The sequence below is a fragment of the Notolepis coatsorum genome (genome assembly GCF_963971535.1).
Source record: "Notolepis coatsorum genome assembly, contig: SCAFFOLD_676, whole genome shotgun sequence".
In the NCBI taxonomy this organism is placed as follows: domain Eukaryota; kingdom Metazoa; phylum Chordata; class Actinopteri; order Aulopiformes; family Paralepididae; genus Notolepis; species Notolepis coatsorum.
Window position 1 is genome coordinate 63,055 of NW_028170657.1, and position 21,272 is coordinate 84,326.

At 42.5% G+C, this 21,272-nt stretch overlaps 1 protein-coding gene across 2 annotated transcripts in view; it reads right to left on the reverse strand.

Annotated features, from left to right (window-relative positions):
• Window positions 1-20,760, reverse strand: part of LOC311248474 (lateral signaling target protein 2 homolog) — a gene marked incomplete at its 3' end in the record, with an annotated part of 47,820 nt that extends 27,060 nt beyond the window's left edge. For both annotated transcript variants that reach the window (XM_084339350.1, XM_084339349.1), the window contains exons 1-6: window positions 20,626-20,760; window positions 9,862-9,999; window positions 4,973-5,175; window positions 4,561-4,650; window positions 4,271-4,360; window positions 4,023-4,124 (exon numbers count right to left, since the gene is read on the reverse strand). In XM_084339350.1, coding sequence (XP_084195476.1) covers window positions 4,023-4,124; window positions 4,271-4,360; window positions 4,561-4,650; window positions 4,973-5,175; window positions 9,862-9,969 — 593 coding nt within the window. In that variant the 5' untranslated portion in view covers window positions 9,970-9,999; window positions 20,626-20,760. The remainder of the gene's footprint in view (window positions 1-4,022; window positions 4,125-4,270; window positions 4,361-4,560; window positions 4,651-4,972; window positions 5,176-9,861; window positions 10,000-20,625) is intronic.
• Between the last annotated feature and the right edge of the window lie 512 nt (window positions 20,761-21,272).

Genomic DNA, 21,272 nt, shown 5'->3' on the forward strand with positions numbered 1-21,272 from the left:
AGATCAGGTACAAGAATCGAGTTCGTTGGTTGACTTTTTTTTATTACATTGGATGCCATTTTGTCACAGGAAAGATTAGCCTCTAGGATGGAACCCAGGTAGGTAATTTCATCTTTCCTTGTGACAATATTGTCACCCACTGTAACTGAGAAGCCGTCGGTCTTGCTGAGTTTGTTATTTGAACCGAAGAGAATGGACTCTGTTTTGCCCATGTGTAATTATAGTTTGTTGTTGGCGAGCCATATGCAGATTTAATTTTGCCTAGTTCCGAGCTGAGGGCTTTTTCAACCTGTAACTTGTTCTTGTCAGAGACCAGCAGGGCTGAGTCGTCCGCAAACAGGAACAAGTTGCAGTCACAAGCTGACGACATGTCATTTGCATAAATTAGGAATAGTAGCGGTTAGGGCTGCACGATTAATCGTTTTTTAATCGAAATCGCGATTTGGAATGATGCAATTATCAAATCGCCAAGCCTGCAATTAATTTTAATTTGTTTTATTTAACCAGGAAGTCCCATTGAGATACAAGATCTCCTTTGCAAGGTAGACCTGGCCAAGATGACAGCAATAACATTTGCAATACATCACACAGCAATAAAATGTGCGATACATCACACAAGAACATAATAAATGTGCATGTATACAATACATCACATGTAAACACAAAGCAGAATAGTCTACATCAGTGATTCCCAACCTGGGGTCCGCGGACCCCCTGGGGGTCCGCCAGGGGGCGCAGGGGGTCCGCCAGACCACAGATGATTTGATTTTTTTTTTTTTGATAAATATTTAATTAGCATATTTTTATCATCAGAAGCATGAATAGTCTCTCCACTACAATAAAAAATAAAGATAAATAAATAAACATCTAGACATGATTTTTGAACGTTAACAGTAGGCTACCGGGTAGCCGCTAAAACGCGAATCAGTTGACTGTATCACTTTCTGTAGCTAGCCTAGCACGCTAGTTAACTTTCTCGGCTCGTCTGCAGTCAGCCGCCAGAGGCGAAAATGTGTGACAAACGAAAAGGAGATGACGGCAGCTCATCTGCAAAAAAAGTTAGGACCTACAGCAATCGCGAAAATTACATCACCATGGGCTTCACTGAGGGACCAGACAAACGACCTGAGTGTGTGATTTGTGGAGAAAAGTTGGCAAACTCGAGCCTGAAGCCCAGCAAGCTGAAGAGACATCAGGCGTCTAAGCACCCAGAAACCGTTGGGAAGGATCCGGACTTTTTTCGGAGGAAAGAACAGTCTCTCAAGGCGAACAAGCCTGTTGATGTTAGAGTAGCGTGGAGCAGGGGTGGCAGTGATTTACAGAAGGCTACCGAAGCCTCCTTTGAGTGTTCGCTTTTAATTGCAAAAGCAAAGAAACCGCACAATATTGGCGAGCAGCTCATCAAACCAGCCTGCATCAAAATGGTTTAGAAACTGTGCGGCCCACAGGTGGCGGATAAACTAAAATCAGTACCACTCTCGAACAATGTAGTGAAAGACCGAATTGATAAGATGTCAAGTGATTGCGAGCAGCAGCTGTCAGAAAAGCTTAGAAAGGGTCCATTTGCCATACAACTTGATGAAACTACAACTGTCGCAGACGAGGCTGTGCTCATCGTTTATGTGCAATATATCGAAAATGAGGATCTGAAGCAGGACATTCTCATGTCAGTCAACCTTACTACCACCACTCGAGGTGAGGATATTTTTACTGCAGTGGATTCTTACTTCATTCAACATAAATGCAAACCGTTCACCATTAGGGCCTGATTTGAGAGGATGAATACAGGATTTGAATATTGGCCAAAATTTTGAAATACATATGGTGCAAGATTAGATTTGTTGATTGAAGGCACAAGTCAAAGAAGCATAGTGGGTCTAATTATGATGCATATGCCTGTGTATAAGCAGTTTGTTATTAAAATGACAAAAAAAAGGTATTAAACCCAGCTAGGACAGATTCTCTCTGCTACTGATTGGAATTTCCTGTCTCATATTTAGTTTAATTTGTTGCATTGATTTGTTCCATAAATGCAAACCGTTCACCATTAGGGCCTGATTTGAGAGGATGAATACAGCATTTGAATATTGGCCAAACATTTTGAAATGCATATGGTGCAAGATGAGATTTGTTGATTGAAGGCACAAGTCAAAGAAGCATAGTGGGTCTAATTGTGATGCATATGCCTGTGTATAAGCAGTTTGTTATTAAAATGAAAAAAAAAATATTTTATGGTATCTTATTAGGAGGGGGTCCGCGAATTTCATCAGAGATGTTTGGGGGTCCCTGGGGGGAAAAAGGTTGGGAACCACTGGTCTACATGATAGTAAAAGTGTATAATACAGGGTAATACAGTAATTTTGCAGCTGGGACCCGACTACAGAAAGCAGCAACATTCTTCTTGTAAAAAAAATAAAAGATATGTTATAATCGCGCAAATCGCAATATCGGTCAGAATAATCGCAATTAGATTATTTCCCAAAATCGTGCAGCCCTAGTAGCGGTCCTAGTATGCTTCCTTGTGGAACACCACAGCTCACTGTGAGGGGGGGGGATAGGGTACCGTTTACCTCCACCATCTGTTCTCTCCCCTCCAGGTAGGATTGTATCCAGCTCACTGATAGACTATCAAAACCAATTGCTTTTAGCTTGTCAATCAGAATGGTGTGATTGACAGTGTTGAAGGCCTTTTGTAGGTCCAGCATGACCATGCCGCAGTATTTGCCCACGTCCACCTCTTGTTTGATGTGGTCGTTCAAATAGAGAAGGCATGTGTCAGTGGTGTGGGATGTTCTGAAACCAAATTGGAATTCGTAGATTAGATTTTTTTCCGCAAGGTACTTTTCGACCTGTTCGTATACTATTTTTTCCATGACTTTCAAGATGGATGTAAGGATAGAAACAGGGCGGTAGTTGCCTGGGTCTAATTTGCTGCCCTTTTTGTGCAGGGGTGTTACTCTCGCAATTTTGAAGTCCTTGGGGACGTGTCCCTGTTTTATGGAGAGGTTTATTATGCGTGTGATGACTGGGGTGATGGCGGCTGCTGAGTCTCAGTTTTTTGAGTACCTCATCTGTAGTTACCATTTCCAGTTTGAAGTAGTCTTTGTGGACGCCTAGGTTCTTGTAGTATGCTACTATGTGTTCTACCCCATACTGCCCTGAGTGGGAGGGTAGTTTGTTTACCAGTGTTGTGGCTATGTTTGTGAAGAAAGTGTTTAAGTAATTGGCTACATCCAGCTTGTCTGTGATGAGCGTGTTGTCCGTCTTTATGTTTGAGAACCTGGTTTTAAGTTTTTTACTGAAGCCTAGTTGATTATTGAGTAATTTCCAAAGTTCACATGGTTTATTTTTGTTTTCCTCAGTTTTGTCATTGATGAAATTTTTTTGAGCAGTTTTGATCATGGAGTTTACGTCATTTCTTGCAAAGTTGGTATGTTGTTATTAACAACAAGGGATGCAGGAATACAGACACCAAGCTAAAACAGGGTACTGGCACTGCATATATTTTATTTACTGCCTTTTTTTCTACACATGCACCTAGTTAGATCTGATGACGAAAAGTAGATTACATTTTCTTTAAAAATTTTTTTTTTGGCGTTTTATCGCTTTATTGCTACTGGGCAGTCCAGTAGAGAGAGACAGAGGAGGAATGGGAGACAGAGTGGGGGGAAGACATTCGGCAAATAACGACGGGTTCGGGAGTCGAACCCGGGTCGGCCGTGTCGCGGCTGAGCGCGCTATGTGGTTCGCCACTGGGGCGCCGGGTAGATTACATTTTCAACCATGTTTTGACCCTAACCTGTTGGTATAGACTTCATGGCAGATTGGATCTTCTGTACTGGATCTGTCCTGGCCACTGGCCTGAATGTTGTTTCCAATTCAAAATTAAATTGACCTCATTCATACGGCGGCCATTTTGCTCTTATGTCAGGCTCAGGTTGGGATTCCTTTCCACCATGTGAACGTTGGTCAATATCAGCAGTGAAAAAGCAGCAGTGATGCCTCCCGACCGCCGACTCTACCTGATCTTCTTCAATAAAGTGCGGAAGGGCCGGAAGAGCTCAGACATGTCCTCTGACTTTCCATCTAGGTTGAGAGGACCCTCAGAGTATACCACCAGACCACTGAAGAAGAAGAGAGAGGGAGAGATGTTGTTTAAAATTCTGTTGGCATATGAGGGTGGGAAGGAGAGAGAGAGAGCGAGAGAGAGAGAGAGAGAGAGAGAGAGAGAGAGAGCGAGAGGAAGAATGGGAGAAGAGACACCACTTACCACACAATGGCTAGTCTGGGAATTGTAAACATCAGAGCAGGTTCATAGTCATCGATCATGTCTTGTGTGAGATAGCCCTGCTTCAAAGCCCTGAGACCAGAAAGCACAGCAGAAAAAGAAGCTATAAAAGGACACGTCTTCACTACAGTTCCAAGTGCAAATCAAGATTTTTTTTGTTCCAGAACAAAAACATTCCCCTCCTTCGGCCCGATCAGATCGGCGGCACTCCATTGGTTATTATTCTACCATCTGATGTTCGTCAGTGTTGGTGTTTTCCTCTGCAGACTCACCTCTTCACCGTCTCACAGAAGAGCACGATGACCTCCTGCTGGACGTAGTATTCTTTGGGAGACTTCACAGGCACCATGGCTGACACATAACTGGCAATGAGGAGGAAGTCAGAAACATTTTAATAATGTTGAGAGCTGTGACAAATGCTAATAGAAGGAAATGCTTAAAGGGGACATATTATGCATCTATATATGACTTCTTTGAATTTGTGGAACATGCTTTTTTTTTTATGCAAATGTATAAATGTAATTTACACACTGCCAAATCCAGATCAACACTAGGACAAACCCATTTCCCATAATATGTCCCCTTTAAAGCCCTAGAAAGCAGAACATATATGTGGAAAGAGGCAAAAAAAACTATTTAGGCATTTTAAAAACATGCCTGGTCTCAAGATCTCAGGTCTCTCACCTGAGATCGAACTCTGCAAAAAGGCTGTCGAAGTGTCGCAGTGCGTCCTTCATGCGGTCAGTGTAGAAGTTGAGGTCCCTCAGGGCCTGGTCGCGTGTGATGTTGCGTACCTCCTCCAGGCTACGGGTCAGGTCCTTGGCTAGAGGCCTCATGGCCATGCTCTCTATCTCCCTGTTCATGATGATGGAACCAGCAGCCAAACACTGCAGACACACACACAGACATCTTGTAAATTATGTTGCTCCATAGGAGATTAGATTGGGAAGATGATTAGATTAGAGTAAATTAAATGTATTTGTCATTGCACAAGCAGAGAGTACAATGAATTAAAGTTTGCATCTGACCAGAGTGCAAAGGCATTAAAGTGCATCGTAGTGTGTACAGTATAATGTGTATGGATTATATATGAAAAAGCTTATTATATACAGTGGGACGACAATGAATACACTATGGCAGTGGTTCTCAACCTGTGGTACGCGTACCACTAGTGGTACTTGGTGGTACTTGAAAAGATTTATATAAAAAAAAAATATATATATATATATATATATATATATATATATATATATATATATATATATATATATTTATTTATTTTTTGCAGTCAGGCCACTGAACTTAGAAGGCCAGGCCAGTGTTTCTAGTTGCGGCTGCGCGATAGTTAGATAACCTAGGTGGGGAACAACCAGGAGATCACTGTGACAGAGTATTGCAGTCTAAACAGTCATAAATCTTTTATTCAACTTCAGCCCTGATCATAACCATTTTTATTTTTAGATTTTTTGTAATGTCAGATAAAAAATGAAATACTCTGAAATATTCTGAAAAGAGTTGTTGTTAAATCTAATCATCTAACACATGCCTAGCCTGTAATAATCCCCCCCAGAAAAATGTACTTTGCAATTGATATATTGAAAATACTTTACTTTTTGTGTGTTTTTTTAACAATAATTTGTGATGCCATCACACAAACTGGCATTTATTTTTTTTAAACTTTATTTTTTAGCGTTTATCGCTTTTTCTGGTCAAGCATGACCGACAGATACAGGGTGAAACGGGATATAGATCAGGGGAAGACATTCTGATAAATGACGGCGGGTACGGGAATCGAACTCGGAGTCCACCAGATCCGTGACCCAGCACGGTTTTCCCCGACGCTGAAATAGCGCCGAGATATGCGGTGAGCTACTGGAGCCCCCCTCAACAAACTGGCATTTAAAGGGTTACAATTAAAAAATGTATTGAATATGTGTTTTTTTTTTTTAACAATAATTTGTGATGCCCATCACAAACAGTGGTACATTTAAAAAAAAAATCCTGCACCAGAATGCAGGAAATTAAGTCTCCCTGGTGGGGGACCCCTGACTGGGGCTATATTTCACACTATATTTCCCAGCCTGAATTATTTCCCCAGTCCGGCCCTGCTTATGTGAGTTGTCAATGGACAACAACATGCTGTGTGTGTGTGTGTGTGTGTGTGTGTGTGTGTGTGTGTGTGTGTGTGTGTGTGTGTGTGTGTGTGAGAGAGAGAGATAATGAAGGACAATTGCTTGCTGTGTGAGAGCGAGAGAGAAAATTAAGTACATTTGCTGAAATACAGTTGTTCTTCATTTTCTCACTTGCTATGTGAGAATGTTAGTTATTATGTTCTCAATGCCCCTTGCATTGTATGAGTTGTGTGGAAGAGTTTGCTAGTTCTAGTGCTACCCCTTTGTACATTGTGGCTGTGTCTGACAAAAGTTAACAATAAATAATGCTATTAGGAATACATTTGCCTCCTACGTGAACTGTGCATAGCTGAATAGACTGTATTTTAACGTCGGTCATATGGTGGTACTTGGAGAGCCAGCTACATTCTCAGGTGGTACTTGGTGTAAAAAGGTTGAGAACCACTGCACGATGGTTAACCAATCTAGCCAGTGGTATGAATAATATGAGTAGATACAGATACATATATGTATATACAGAGTGTACAGCGTTATTAAGATAAGATATTCCTGGGGCGGCTGGGGGGCGCAGCAGACATTGCGCTCGTCACCAACGCAAAAGACACCGGGTTCGACTCCGGCTGTCGGCGTTGCCTCCGGCTTGGGCCAGCCGTCATACTAACTCAATTGACAGTTAGCGGGTGGAAGTCGATGGGTGGTAATCTGGACGTTGTGCACAGCGACTCCTACAGGTCGGTTGGGGACGCCTGCACAGCAGAGACAGGAAATGGCGGGGGTAGTGTGAGCCTCCCACACGTTACACCTCGCCAATGAGAGTCCGCGCTGGCAGGTGAAAAGATGTGACAGGCTGCCTCCTCGTGTATCGGAGGGGACACGTGATGCAAGGCTTCTATCCTCCCTACAACCGGCCAGTGGGGGGCATATGCAAGCAACGTTCAAGACAGGGGAGGGAAGAATTGGCACAGTGGAATTGGGATGGGAGAAAAAATAGAAAAAGAGGAGAAAAAGTTGATAAAAATATATATAAGATGTTCCTTTATTTTTTTTTGTCTACTTTTTCTCCCATTTTTCTATTTTTCTCCCATCCCAATTTCATATTGTCCAATTCTACCCTCCCCTGTCTCGAACGCTGTTAGGCCATGCCTCCCACAGGTCGGCTGCAATGTGGACCAAGCCTTGCATCACGTGTCCCCTCCGGTACACGAGGAGGCAGCCGTTGCATCTTTCACCTGTACAGCGCGATCTCTCAGCGGCGAGGGTCTGCGTGGGAGGGACACGCTGCCCTCGTTGCTTCCTGATTCTGCTGCGCAGGCGCACCAACCGACCTGTAGGAGTCGTTGTCCACAGCGTCTGATCCCCACCCGCCAGCTTCCCACCCCCTAATACTGCCAATTGTATTAGTATGAATGACCAGCCAAGCTGGTAGCAATGCCGAGAGCTGGGCTCGAAACCAGCATCTCCTGCATTAGTGGCGAGCGCCTTGCCCACTGCGCCACTTAGCCGCCCTAAGATGTTCCTTTATTGATCTCCTTGAGGAAATTCAGGCATCATAGCAGCATGGGGGAGGGGGGGGGGGTACAGGTAGTAAAAAGCAGTGTCAAAAAAAATTGGTAAATAGGAGTAAATAGGGGGTAAAAAGTAGAGGGAGGTGGGAGCTGCTAAGAAAGGCTGCCACTCACCTCGGCACCACTTCACTTTACTTTATACAGGTTTATATGGATAAAACTAGGGCTGGGCGATTAATCGATTAATTCGAATGAATGATTTAGGACGATTTTGAAAAATCGATTTTCCAAAAATATATACGGTATATATATATATATATATTTTTTTTTTAATAGTCACCTTTTATTTTACAAACAGTGATGTTTGGTGAAAGTTAGATTTGCACTTTATTAATCCCAATAGGGAAATTGATTCTTGTTTGATGATCAAGAGGCACCTTTTATTTGTTTTAAGTGAAGTTTGGTGAAAAAGGAAGTTATTGCACTATTAATCCCAATAGGGACATTCATATTTGTTTGATCAAGAGTAACCTTTTATATATATATATATATATATATATATATATATATATATATATATATGATTATTATTATTATTTTTGTAAGTGCACTTCAATCCCAAAAATTCATCTTGGTTTGATTTATTTTTTTGTGTCAAATAAAAACAAAGGTTATTTGAATGATTTCCTTGGCTTTTTTAGTTTAACACTTTGACTGCCATGAGACGTCTTCTCACGTCTTTGCTGGCCATGCTAAAGTTGCCGGGGGACGCTGTACAGCGTCCTTATATCAATATTTCAAAAATCTGCGATCGGATTCATAATCCCCCTCCGCTGGCCTGAGATCCTCCAGCAGGACCCACTGAGCTCTCTGGCGGTTCAGGAGCGCCATCTGGTGGCCGATCGGCGCAACTGCTTAACAGGAAGCGCTGTAGAGGTTTTGCTGGTCGGCCCTATTACTTCCAGGCACTCGGTATAGCTTCCGGCACTCTAGCTCGTCACACTACATAGCGATCGATTGCCAATAACTCGATAAACAACATGATTTGGACGTATATACCATTATACAAGCTGGAGATGGACCGGGTAATAATATATCCCATAATGATAAAATTTCTACTCGACGATGATCGCCCAACGGCGCGCGGAGACTGGGGTGAGTTTCAGCGTGTAACGTTACCGTCTTCGATAATAACTGATATTATCAACATTTGACCCACATTAGATGATTGGTATAACGCTGCCCACGGAATTATAAACGCCCCCTCGCCCATCCGGTCAACATCAGATGACGTGTAGTAACTTCTAGAAGTACGTCTAGTTGGAATTTTTTATATCGCGCTGATTGCCATCAAACTGTATTTCATCATCAATATAATGCATTTGGGGCTATATATCACGTTCTGGAGAAAGCTGCAGAAAGAGATGAAAACATACTTATACATTAGACCATACTTTACTATGAATATGTGAATGAAAAAGTTTAACGTTGCTACACAATGAACAATACATATAGGACTTTGAATGGGCCCTAATAATGGCAATGTAGCAATAGAATTTAAAAAGTTACAGCCCTGCAAAGAAGGGGACTTTCTCCATAGACAAATAGCGCTGGCAATCTATGGTATATCATTAATTTAACCTTAGGCAACCAAAGTGTTAAGAGAAAAAAAATCTATTAAAATCGTAAACCGTTTTTTTAATAATATGAGATTTTATTTTTAGGCCATATCGCCCAGCCCTAGATAAAACTATAGGTTGGATATCATATCAGTAGTATAATGATGATCATGGCATTGTGAAAACTGAAAACACGTGAGACATGCAGCATTCTGTGTCTGTGTGTATATACATATTGGCTAATGGCTAGCGTGCAAGGTACTATAGGACGTGTGCAAACTTGTTTTCTCCAGTGGATGCTGGAGGGAATACACTACCTCAGCCCCAAACCACAGCTGGCCTGCCAGGTTGTCATGGCGAATCTCCTCTGGGAACTTGACACAGAAGTCTCGGTTGGCCCGGTCGCCGGGGATACATTCATCCATGATCTGATTGATAATGTTCAACACATTGTCCTGCAGATATAGAGGGGAGGGAGAGAGTGACAGAGAACAAAATTTAACCAACTAGATGGCGGGAGAGAAAAGCCTTGAGACACGTTCAGTGGGGAACTGGTAGCGGGCTGACAGTCAGACACATGAGCTGCTTTCTGAAAAAGGAACTTTCTCAGTGTGTGTTTACTCTGAACCCACTGCTGCTTTCCTCAACATTACGACGCTGAGAAGAACTCTCCGTCACCTCTCGCAAACAGACCGGCTCCGCAGCAATGCCTCCAACACAACAGATTGGGAATAGACAAGAGAACAGTTAAGACGAGTACATGCTCAAAATGGGGCCATTTATGCCTCCCCCTGATGGCTCAACACTCCCTTAATAAAACCACTAAACTAAAAGCCTATAATTCCAGCGGTGCAAAACACAGTGTCACGCACAGTGGGAACTAATCAAGAGGCTGCGTGCCGCTGGCATGTCCATGTACCGTAACAATGACTTACAGCAAGCCTTTCAGTTGGCGCCGGCTTCAGTGCTGTAATCTCGCAGGCACAGCGTCTTCACCTGCTCACCTCCAGGACCCAGATTAGAAAAGCAACGGGAGAGAAAGCTTCAAAGATTCACTACAATGAAAATCTTTGCGCTTCAATGTCACTGCATTTATATTCTTCAACAGAAGGTATGTTGTTGATGTATAATTACGCTGCTGTAATTGTGGAAAAGGATGACTTAAAGCTCTTTGATCACTATCCCCCTGGTAATCAAACCATTTCAGATATCCAATGTGCTTCCTTGAAGAGATTGCATAATCTTAATCATAATCTAACTCGGGTTACCCCGACTGGGCCATCAGTCAGTTGTCAGTAGTTGTTAGGGTTGGGTACCGGTACTTTAGAGAGTACCGACTGAATTACATTGGTACTACCGAGTACCAATTCACACTAGATCAATCTGTACCAGTATAAGAGTGTAATATACTAGATAAGAGGGAGCCTTTTCCACACATTTATATATTACTGTCCCATCTTTGGAAAGACCAGACGAGGTCAGAGGAGTTTGAATATATTTACTGAGGATGGCCAGATACCGTTGATATTTAAACATTAAAAAACATAATACATGATCAGGCTATTTATTTTGTGTGGTGTGTTACAACAATAAATAACAATGTTGAAATTGAGGAGTTTGGACTAATTTCTTCAAATGTGAACGGTACCCAACCCTAGTAGTTGTAAAGGATTTCAACTAGCTAGTCCACAAACAAGTACTGAAACTAATTTGCTACAATGTAGTTAGTTTTAGTGGCTCAAAAAAAACCACAGCAACTGGGACAATTTATGAATCACCTGCAAGCACAGGTTAGCAAATCTCCCATAGCAACTGATCACACTGGGCCCATGAATTTGTTTACATTTGAAAGCTTTGTGTATTTATGATACCGAGGAGGGCCACGCCTCCTCAACATACCTGAGTTGTGCTCAGAGAGAGTGCACTAAAACAATTATAACAAATCATATGATACATCTGAAGCTGAACAAATAACACTCCTGACATTAACATTATTGTGGAATACGATCTTTCTGACTGAATTAACATTGTATTACTGGTTCTTTAATAGAGTACCTCAGATGAAGAATTCCAATTTAGGTTTTCAGAGGAACAATGTTTTCCAACTTTATTATCTAAAGATGATGTGTCGAGTGTCGGTGTTGCATTCACTCATAGTTAGACGGTAGAGGTCGAGTCGTTTCTAGCGCTATATCATAGTCACACTCCCAGATAATTTAGATTAAAGATCAAATAAGATAAACGATTCCTTTATTGATCCCCTTGGGATTAACTTCACAAGTGCAAATACATGGGCTGTTCATACAAAACTGATTTATATGGTTCTTCAGTGCAAGGGTTCAATTACCAACTCCTTTATGGCAGTGGGACAGTCTATAGGTATGTACGAACGTCTGTCTCGAGCCTCGGATGTGTTCTGTCTAGGGCTGTCTTAAATACTTCGAAGCTTCGTTCGATGGGCATGGGATTCGAATATGAAAATAAAATTTGAATACCGGTATATAAAAAAAGTTATATATTTTTTGCACAATCAACTCTGCCTCATTTTGTTAACTACAACAAGCAATGGTGTTTGTTATTTAAGATGAGGTCGGACTCGGCACTGACAGATTTGTGTTCATTGTGCTGCTTTTATAAAGCCTCAAATGACGGCTTACAATATTTCATGAAAGCAAAGTGTTTAATTTGTCTAAGATTTTAAAAGGTTTAAACTTTACAGCACTGACAAAGTTGAACAAAGTGCTGTACAAGTCCCACAACATTAAAAAAAAATCTAGAAAATTTCAAAAAAGATTTAAAAGAAAAAGATTTTTAAATTTGTTAAGAAATTTTTATCTCGAAGCTTCGAATTGAAATCGAATCTCGGCCCCGAAGGTTCGAATTCCCCAAAAAAAAAATCGAAGGTCAGCCCTAGTTCTGTCCTCCGCCTTCCTCCTCTAAGCAAGGTGGATAGGACACACTGGCAATACCTTCACTCGCTATCAGTTTCACGTTAGCCTGGAAGAATGACTTTGGCGCAACACAAAAATACTGGCTCACCTTCTAGTCTTCACCTTTATCTTATACCCTCATTTCACGGTCAATCTCTCACCCTCCCCGTCTCCATCTCTCTATATATGCAATCTACCACAATCTTTCCATCTGAAACACGCACGCATATACATGCACATGCAAACACACATTTATTTTTGTTCCAGAAGGCCTATGCTGTGGGAGAAGCAATGCCCAGATGATAAGAGCAGCGTGGCAGTGCACCCTCATAAGACATGAATAGGAGCTGATGGCAGCAGTGGCAGGTTCAAGTGAACGGCTTTACACCATTATTCTGTGGGGCATTGTTGAAGCATGCAGGTAACAAACAAGCTGCTTACACTGTGCAGTATGAAGTTGAGAGAGTGAGAGGGAAATTAGAATTTCAGAAAAGTGCAAATGTTTATATTGGTGTAACAGAATAAATAAACTAGAAAATTGGAGTCCTAGAAATACAGTTTGGAGCTATAAAGATACATGAAAAGTGACTGTTTCCCATAACTAATTATTGCAAGTTTGCATTATGTTTTCGAAGGGATCAACAGAAAGCCCAGAGTCTCGACAAAGGCTGATGGGGTGAAAACACGAGCCGCTGCTGAAATATAATACAATACCCTTTTCTCTCTGAAGTCTCCTTTTAAATCCTCTAGTCACGAATTCTCGGTGCTGCCACCACCACTGGTCGCCAATAAGATCAGCACCTTGACCTGACAGGTTAACAGTGATACGAATGTGTTTTATTGGCGACCAGTGGTGGCAGCACCGAGCGTTTGTCGAGCTTTCCCAGAAAATAAGGCTCAGCTGGAGGATTTGAAAGGAGATAATACAGCTGCACACTTAAAGGCCAAGTTATTAAACCCAATCCAATGTAGGTAGGGCCTCGTGAGGTTTGATCTTTTCTCAAATTTTATTTTGGGGAGTTTTATTCTCAAATTCAGTTATTTTTTCTGGATTCATTTAGTTAAACCCATTGTACCTGTTTTTACCAACCAAAAGTGATTTTAGCTTAATGTGAAAACTACAGGTAGGCATAGCCTGAATCTCTCAAGTCCAGTTTTGGCTTCATCAGCTCATAAGAAACCACAAAGATTACTGGCGGACAATCCCCTCGTATAACAGGCAAGAATGAACGCACGCACGTAATGCATGTAGTATGTACCCAAACACAGCTGATTCCGTGCTTCTCTGCTTTCCATCTCTCCCTTTTGACTCTGTATCTGTGTATGTGTGTGTGTGTGTGTGTGTGTGTGTGTGTGTGTGTGCGTGCGTGCGTGCGTGCGTGCGTGCGTGCGTGTGTGTGGCATAACCTCCCCTTCCACTGCCTAAATGGAGGACGGAGACAGATGCCTCGCCTGCATCACACCTTTCCCTTAATGGTTTTCATTTATTTCTGAACCAAAAAGGCTCAGAATTCGGATTAGGCTTAATATACCTGATAGTCTGATACCAATCAGTAAAAAAAAGAATCTGTGATTTTTCTTCCCAAAAATCACACTACACTCTTTCCACACTATTTAAATGCAACTTGGGGGGGAAACTGCTAAATAGAAGTTCAGCGTTCACCTAAATCCAGCCAGGTGAGTGAAATAACGACGGGGAGAAGCTGCAGCAGCCTCTCCACGGCACACTTACTGTCCTAAAGGGAGAGATGTGTGGATGGTGCCCCCCCCACAACAAAAGTGGTTAATTTGCAATCGTTGAAAAAGCTCTGTCGTCAGCTGAAAGACTGGGCGGGGGGGTTGTGAAGCACGACTTTATAAACGCAAAACCAACACAGCACTTCACAGCTTGGTCAATTTGAGGCGATAATGACGCAAATACGAAAACTCAGCAGGGAGAAAGGGGAGGGAGGAGGTGGAGGGAGTGAGTGAACAAAAAAGAAAAGCAAAACAAAGAAGAAACATTTGGAAGAGTTTGGAAGGATGAAGGGGAAAGACAGCTTGGGAAGAGAGAGCGAGAGCGTGGAAGAAGAGAGGAGGTAGAATGAAGCAGTTGGGGATCAAGTGATGACCTTATTAAATCGACCCTCCCCTGTGGGCCCAGGCAGTGGGGGGGGGTCGAGGCCCACCGGGTCCACTTGTGACCTCCACCCCAACCGGCGCTCCCAGCGTGACGCAGCGCGGCAGCCATCACTCATCCACACAGCCCCTCATCCCAGTCAGCTCCTCGCCCCGACCAGAGAACGACCTGGAATTGCACGCTACGCCTCCGCAAACAAAAACAACAACAGCAGCCGCATGTTCAATTCCAGAAGCCTCTAACTCAGCATCTTTTACTGCACTCCACTCTGCAGTTTGTTGACTGATGGCTCAGAACAATTGCAGTGAGGGAAACTTGGGATTTCCCACAATTCTCCCATCCTGAGGATTTTATTTTTGGGGTGCCACTTAATACCCTTTGATTTCTCATTACCTAACAACAGTGGCTCTGAAGTGAGTCTTCCAAATAAGTTGCTAATGTATCCATTTACTAATTTACTACATAGCATAGCACACAGCCAAGTGTTATTTACCTACATAGCACACACAGCCAAGTGATATCAAAACAAGCATCTGCTGGTCGATTGACTCGCTTCCTATTAAAGTCTCCTTATCTCACCACCTTATCAGAGCCAATCTGCTTGATGTGGCCAATCAACATTTAGCAACGTGCTAGTGACACTACCTTGACCCCACCTACTTCCAGGTCAAACTGCGGTCCAAATTAGGTAATAAGATACGCGACGACGTGCAATGAATGTCAAAACAAACAGGAATTCCTGAACCAGATTCTAGTCAAACCTGACCTTTAATGTAATTCTGAACCGGTTTTAGTCACAGTCACTTAAGTTGACATGAGGGACTACTTCTGAGCATGCTATAATAACAGAGTAAGATAATCTTTGATCAAATAGATTTTTAGATTAGAAGTAAAATAGGGCCCTTCTCAATCAATGAATCACCTGATCAGTGGTTAAGGAATAGGTTTTCATGTTTTTTTGAAAAACCACACACACTTCTTCTCTCTGTGTTAGTATCACCCACATGTGTCGACCTCTGCCTTCATCACGGTGTAAACTCAGACTGTCAAAATAAACATCTTAACTCGATGGACGCCATACCCGAATAAAGTCGGGTTAACTCGCCGACGCTTGAGCACCAAACCCGAGAAAACTTGGGTTTTCATTGTTATTTCTTTTATTCGATATTTCCATTCATTATCCATCAGGGAGCCTGGTGTTATCATAGGGAATGAGTCTGAGATCCCAAAATTGCAATACCGGCCGCATCCTACCAGGCGGCGGTATCGAGCACCCTTTAAAACTCTGTATCTTGGGCTGTGCGTCGATTATATGGGTCCGGGCGGACTTTTCCATGTCGGGCAAGGGGAGCGGTTGTCCCGATCGGCTTGAGGAGCGTCAAATGCTCCAGATGGATGATGTATGGCGGATTATGTTGGCGACACGATCAACACCAATACTGGGACTCGCGATCAGATAATTGGAATATTCTTTTTGGGGCACATCCTAGTCAAGGTAAGGGCTATATGATACCAATCTTGCGTTGATCAAAGCATGCCTTCATTGCGATCCGAGCGTATGTGTGTAACGCTAGTCCATAACGTATTCCGTTGGTGACGATCAAAGCATCAAAAAACTACCCGCCCCCCCCACCCTTTCATGCATTCATGATGGAACATAATACCCATCATATGCATTTGATTTTATAATTGTAGCATGTGTAGGGACGGAACACCAATGCATTTAATATAATGCACGTTGGGGGCTATTACCAGCCTCCCATGAATTACCCTAGACCGCTCTAAAACCATACTTACCGGTATATATTAACGGGAATGTATGGACGAATTTATTTTTTTCCACATATTGAACGATAGATACTCGATGTCAAATGGGCAATAGTATTGTATCCATAGCTATAATATAGTTATAGCCCTGCAAACACTGCCACATATTCCTATACTTTAGAATGCTGGACTTTTAACCACACATTAACCACCCTCTGCCGCTGATTGAGTTAATGAATCACGAAAAACAGCCAAAGATGGATATTAACACTTCGAGTGCCAGCAGGGGGTGCACGATTTAGCGCTTGAGTGCCAATGCTCTATTCAATGAGAGGGCGAGCACATTTGCGAACACATAAACTATATCTTAAATTATGGCTATGTGTCTAATACGCCCGTCGCTTATCAATGACTTGCTTGCAGTCAACATTGTCGAAACAGATTGTTTTTTTCATCGGTACATTTCCGTTTGATCCATTTTGAAAAACGCTCGTTTTTGGAAATTTCCATAATTTTTTTTGATTCTGCAGGAATCGCCCTTTACTGGAATACACAAAAAACGTTGTCATTTTTCGGCCTATTTATGAATCGTTTTCAAATAAACGCTAGATTATCGATAGTATATGTGTACTTATGCACACTAGAGAAGCGGGCTGAAAAATCGATTATCTTATTTCCTGATCAGCGCACACACACACACACACAGAGGGGACACGTTGATATCTGTGAAAAAAGCTTGATTACCCCAGACTGGTAAAATAGATTCCTTACCTCAGATCAGATGTTCTCCAAAAAGATTATTCCAATTCCTGATCGCCATTCCAAATATCGATCGCGTTTATTGATCCAATGCTGGGTGCTTGAAACACATATTCCACGCTGTTCTGAGGGACCACAAAGACTGCAATCGGCTCGGATTACATGCCTGACAAGTCAAATGTAGATTCCGGATTTTCTTTTCCCCATGCGTTTTCATTCAGTCCAATCCAAAGGGTGCATTACCATCCGGGAGACGATAGGGGCGGTATTTTCCCTGTTCGAGCTCAAGAGAGAGTCCCAGTGGTAACGTGAGGCTAGATTGATGAAAAATGAATGGAAATCGCGAATAAAAAAATAACGATTAATAACGAGATTTCTCGTCGTTGGCACTGAACGGTTGGCATGAAATAACGAGAATTCTCGTCGTTGGCACTCAAAGTGTTAAATAAATTTTTTAGATCCATTATTTTCATAGTCCAGTACATCATCATGACCTCTTCATATCACATCTATTAACATGTGTATATACACAGGAGTTTCTAAAGGAATGAGAAATAAACTGGAGGATTCATTGTTTACTTTAGATCATAAGAACGGTCTAAGATCAAATGAAATATACAAGCCAGATGGTGCAAGTGTGTTTAAATAAGAGATCCAACATGCCGGTTTGCTACAGCGTGGTGTTGCTACAGGGGTTTTGCATCGTATTGTGCTCAGCCACTCTTGAGCGAACCAATTGTTGCCCTAAATGACATCCCCGTTTTGAAATCTACTTTTGGGAGGATTTAGTGTGGATGTTTTCGTTTTTTTCAAACAGCAGATGAAAAAAATAAAACACATCTACGCTAATCCTCCAAAAGTAGGGGATGTCATTTATGGGAACAATTGGTTCGCTTAGAGTATATGTCTCCAGCATTCTCCGCTCAAAAGTACTTGCTCCACTACATGATGGAAACTAGTAATGTGGATCTTGTGCTCAGTGCAACGGCACAGTTAAATGCCAATGGTTCAATCACCCTCGGTACAACGGCACAGTTAAATGTCAATGGTTCAATCATCCTCATGCCGGAAATTAATTAAAAAGAATCGAGGCATGTGCATGCCTTGCATAATACCATGCACCAGCAGGGGTGTCATTTACCTCCTAAGATGTCCATGTTTCCTTGTATACATAGGAAGTATATGAAGAATGTGAAGTGGGCGGGGAGTTACGGATGCCAGTCGTCATCTTAGAAAGAACACTTAAAGCGCAAACAAATCTTCAAAAACAGAGGAAAGCATGAAGAAAAAAGGGTAGGAGTTTTTCGTGAAATTTTCTCTTCACACAACAAGACAGATAGGGGTGGACGGTATAAACGGTATATGGTATAAACAGTATGAATTTGCGCTACGGTATGGATTTTGATTATACCTTCATACCTTGTGACCGGTAGACTAGAGCAGCTAGTCACAGCAGAAGCAATGACGTTAACGTTACTTGACGATTCACTCAACGTTTGCAGTGGTCGTTGCATAGTGTTTAATTGTACTGAGTTTTTCTCCACTTGCTCACGGACCTTGTCATATAGTTTGGGCATTTCAATTTGGCTAAGGAGGCTGAGAGGAGACTTGCTTTAGCGCAGGAACGGGCTAACGTTAGCCATTTTAAGATAAATTAATATACCGCGATATATACCGTTACCGTCTATGCTTCAAATTATACCGTGATATACATTTTAGACCATACCGTCCGATCCAGCCCTACTTCCAGACCATCTTTTAACCCAAAAACACACAGTCAACCAGAGTGATCCTCTCGGAATGCCGTAGCAACTGTCTAACTGCAACTGCTGTCAACTGCAACATACCTATTGTAATGGTTTACTGTTGACATGTAGTTGATATGGCACATTGTTAGGTAGGCAGGTAGCTGGACTGGAATGTCTTTTGCGGCTCCTGATTGGACATGTGCTGAATGTTAATTGCACACAGGTGTCTGTGAATATTATCTACGCTGCCTTGACAGGCTACGTTTAGACAGAGTCTGAACAGAAACCGCAAAAGTCGTCTTGTGGTCTCACTTTTAATTTTGCGTTTAGACTAGCGTTTTGGGATGGAATTCTGCGTGCATACGAGGCTGTAACGACTCGAGACGACGGAGCCCCGCTGTCACACGATTGGCGCATATGTCACATGACGTGCTGTGAAAACCGGCCCTACTCTGCCTCTGATTCGCAGACTGTGGGTGGGGGAATGTGATTGGACCAAAGCAGAGTCACTCACAGACAGTGGGTCCAGTCACTAATAGTTGCGATAGCCGCGGGACAGATTCTTGTGTATTTAAAAGTACTGCCAATATAGCCTTCAGGTGATCGCCATGGATAGAATCAGACATGCTTTGTTTACGCTACTGGCGCATGCCTGTGATGTAAGCAGTACGCGCGACGAGAGCCTTGACAACCCTTTCGTCATCGTTTTATGCGGTTTGACAGTTTAGATGAGAGCGTGAAGGTTTATCGTTTCTAGGAATTCCACCCTGGAAGGTGGTCTCACTTTTTTGCGGTTTCACCCCGTAAAAACGCTGTTGCCGTATAAACAAAAGGCAAATTTTTGCGGATTCACCTGCTAGCGTTTCCGTCTAAACAGGGCCTGAGTTTACACCCTGATGAAGACGGAAGCCGAAACCGGTTGGTGATACTAACATAGTACAATACAAATGTAACTGCAAGAAAGAAGTGTGCCGTCTTCACATTCTTTTTTTCTAGTCTTACAAACCTGCACCTTTTTGGGTGTGCGTTTTCTTTTTTATAATTTTTTTCTTTTTGACAGGACATCAAGACAACAAAAAGTATTGACATGTGACATTTAAATCAACACGGGTCGGTCTTGAAAGACAACACACACCCATAGACCACAAACATCAAGACTACAGTGACAACACCCCAAAAGAGAAAAATAAATTAAATAAATTATACAGAAAATAAAGAAAATAAAGCTAAATAATAAACCATGTCGACATACTCATACACTTGCCAGGTACCCATTTGGGTGTGCGTTTCTTTTATTTAAATTTCTTACTGGAAAGATATTCACACCTCTCTGGCATCCACATATTCACAAATATGTATTGTGGAGGTAATTTGCACGACAACATTCATTGGCAAAAGCTATTTGACAGATTTGGCAACTACATAGAATTATTTGCTGCTGGTAGGTCAAGAAAATCATACAAACTAATCCTAGGAATCCTGGGAACTTACGAGGAACGATGTGTTAACGATTTCACTGGATTTGGAATTAGAGATGAGCAGGTGGACAATGGAGATTTGAGAGTGAAATGTGTCATTGTAGAAGTAGAAGCCACTTCCCTACAGGTCTGAGATGTGTGTAATTGGCGGTTAGTCAACAGTTCCTCGATATGATTACTGTGCCTGCCCTGCATACAGTAAAGTGTTAAGAGAACATCCTTAGTCCAGAGAGCCCTACAGTCTCAATGACCCAGTGAGTAGTTTATGGTGGCCTCTGACCTGACAGGAGCGGAACTGGTTGACCAGCAGGGTGCACCTCTGAGGGTCCTTCCTGCCGTCCAGACTGTCCAGCTCCGTGGCCACCTGGTTCAACTCCTCGTCGGCATAGTAGAACTGGGCCAGGAGCTGAGGGTCTGTCCTCTGTAGAGAGAGAGAGAGAGAGAGAGAGAGAGAGAGAGAGAGGTCAGGTTAAGCCAGTGGAACATGTACACACAGCAGCAGCTGCAGCTACATATTGAGGCATTTTAGTGGAAAGAATAAAGTGAGAACAGGACATGTCAGTCTGTAGAGGAGCTCAACAACAGGGTTGATAAACAAACAAAACAAAGAAGGAGGATCTACGTCCCAGGTCGGTCCTCAGGTGCTTTATTAAATATACAACATACAACAAAACATGACACTGTGTACTATCTATATAAATTCATAAACGCAGAAGGGTGTTTATGATCAGTCCCGTGACGTCGTTATCCTAACAGAGGGAGAGTAGTTAACAGATGGTTAATATTGTGCGAGCAGGTGTAATTAGAAAGCCCTGGCCCCGGTAGAGGATTTGTGACATCATCTCACAGTGCGCACCCGCCGTACCGCGGGGGAAGAGCACGACAGCACAGCAGATCACTGCACTGCTGCTGTGAGGCGCACATGCA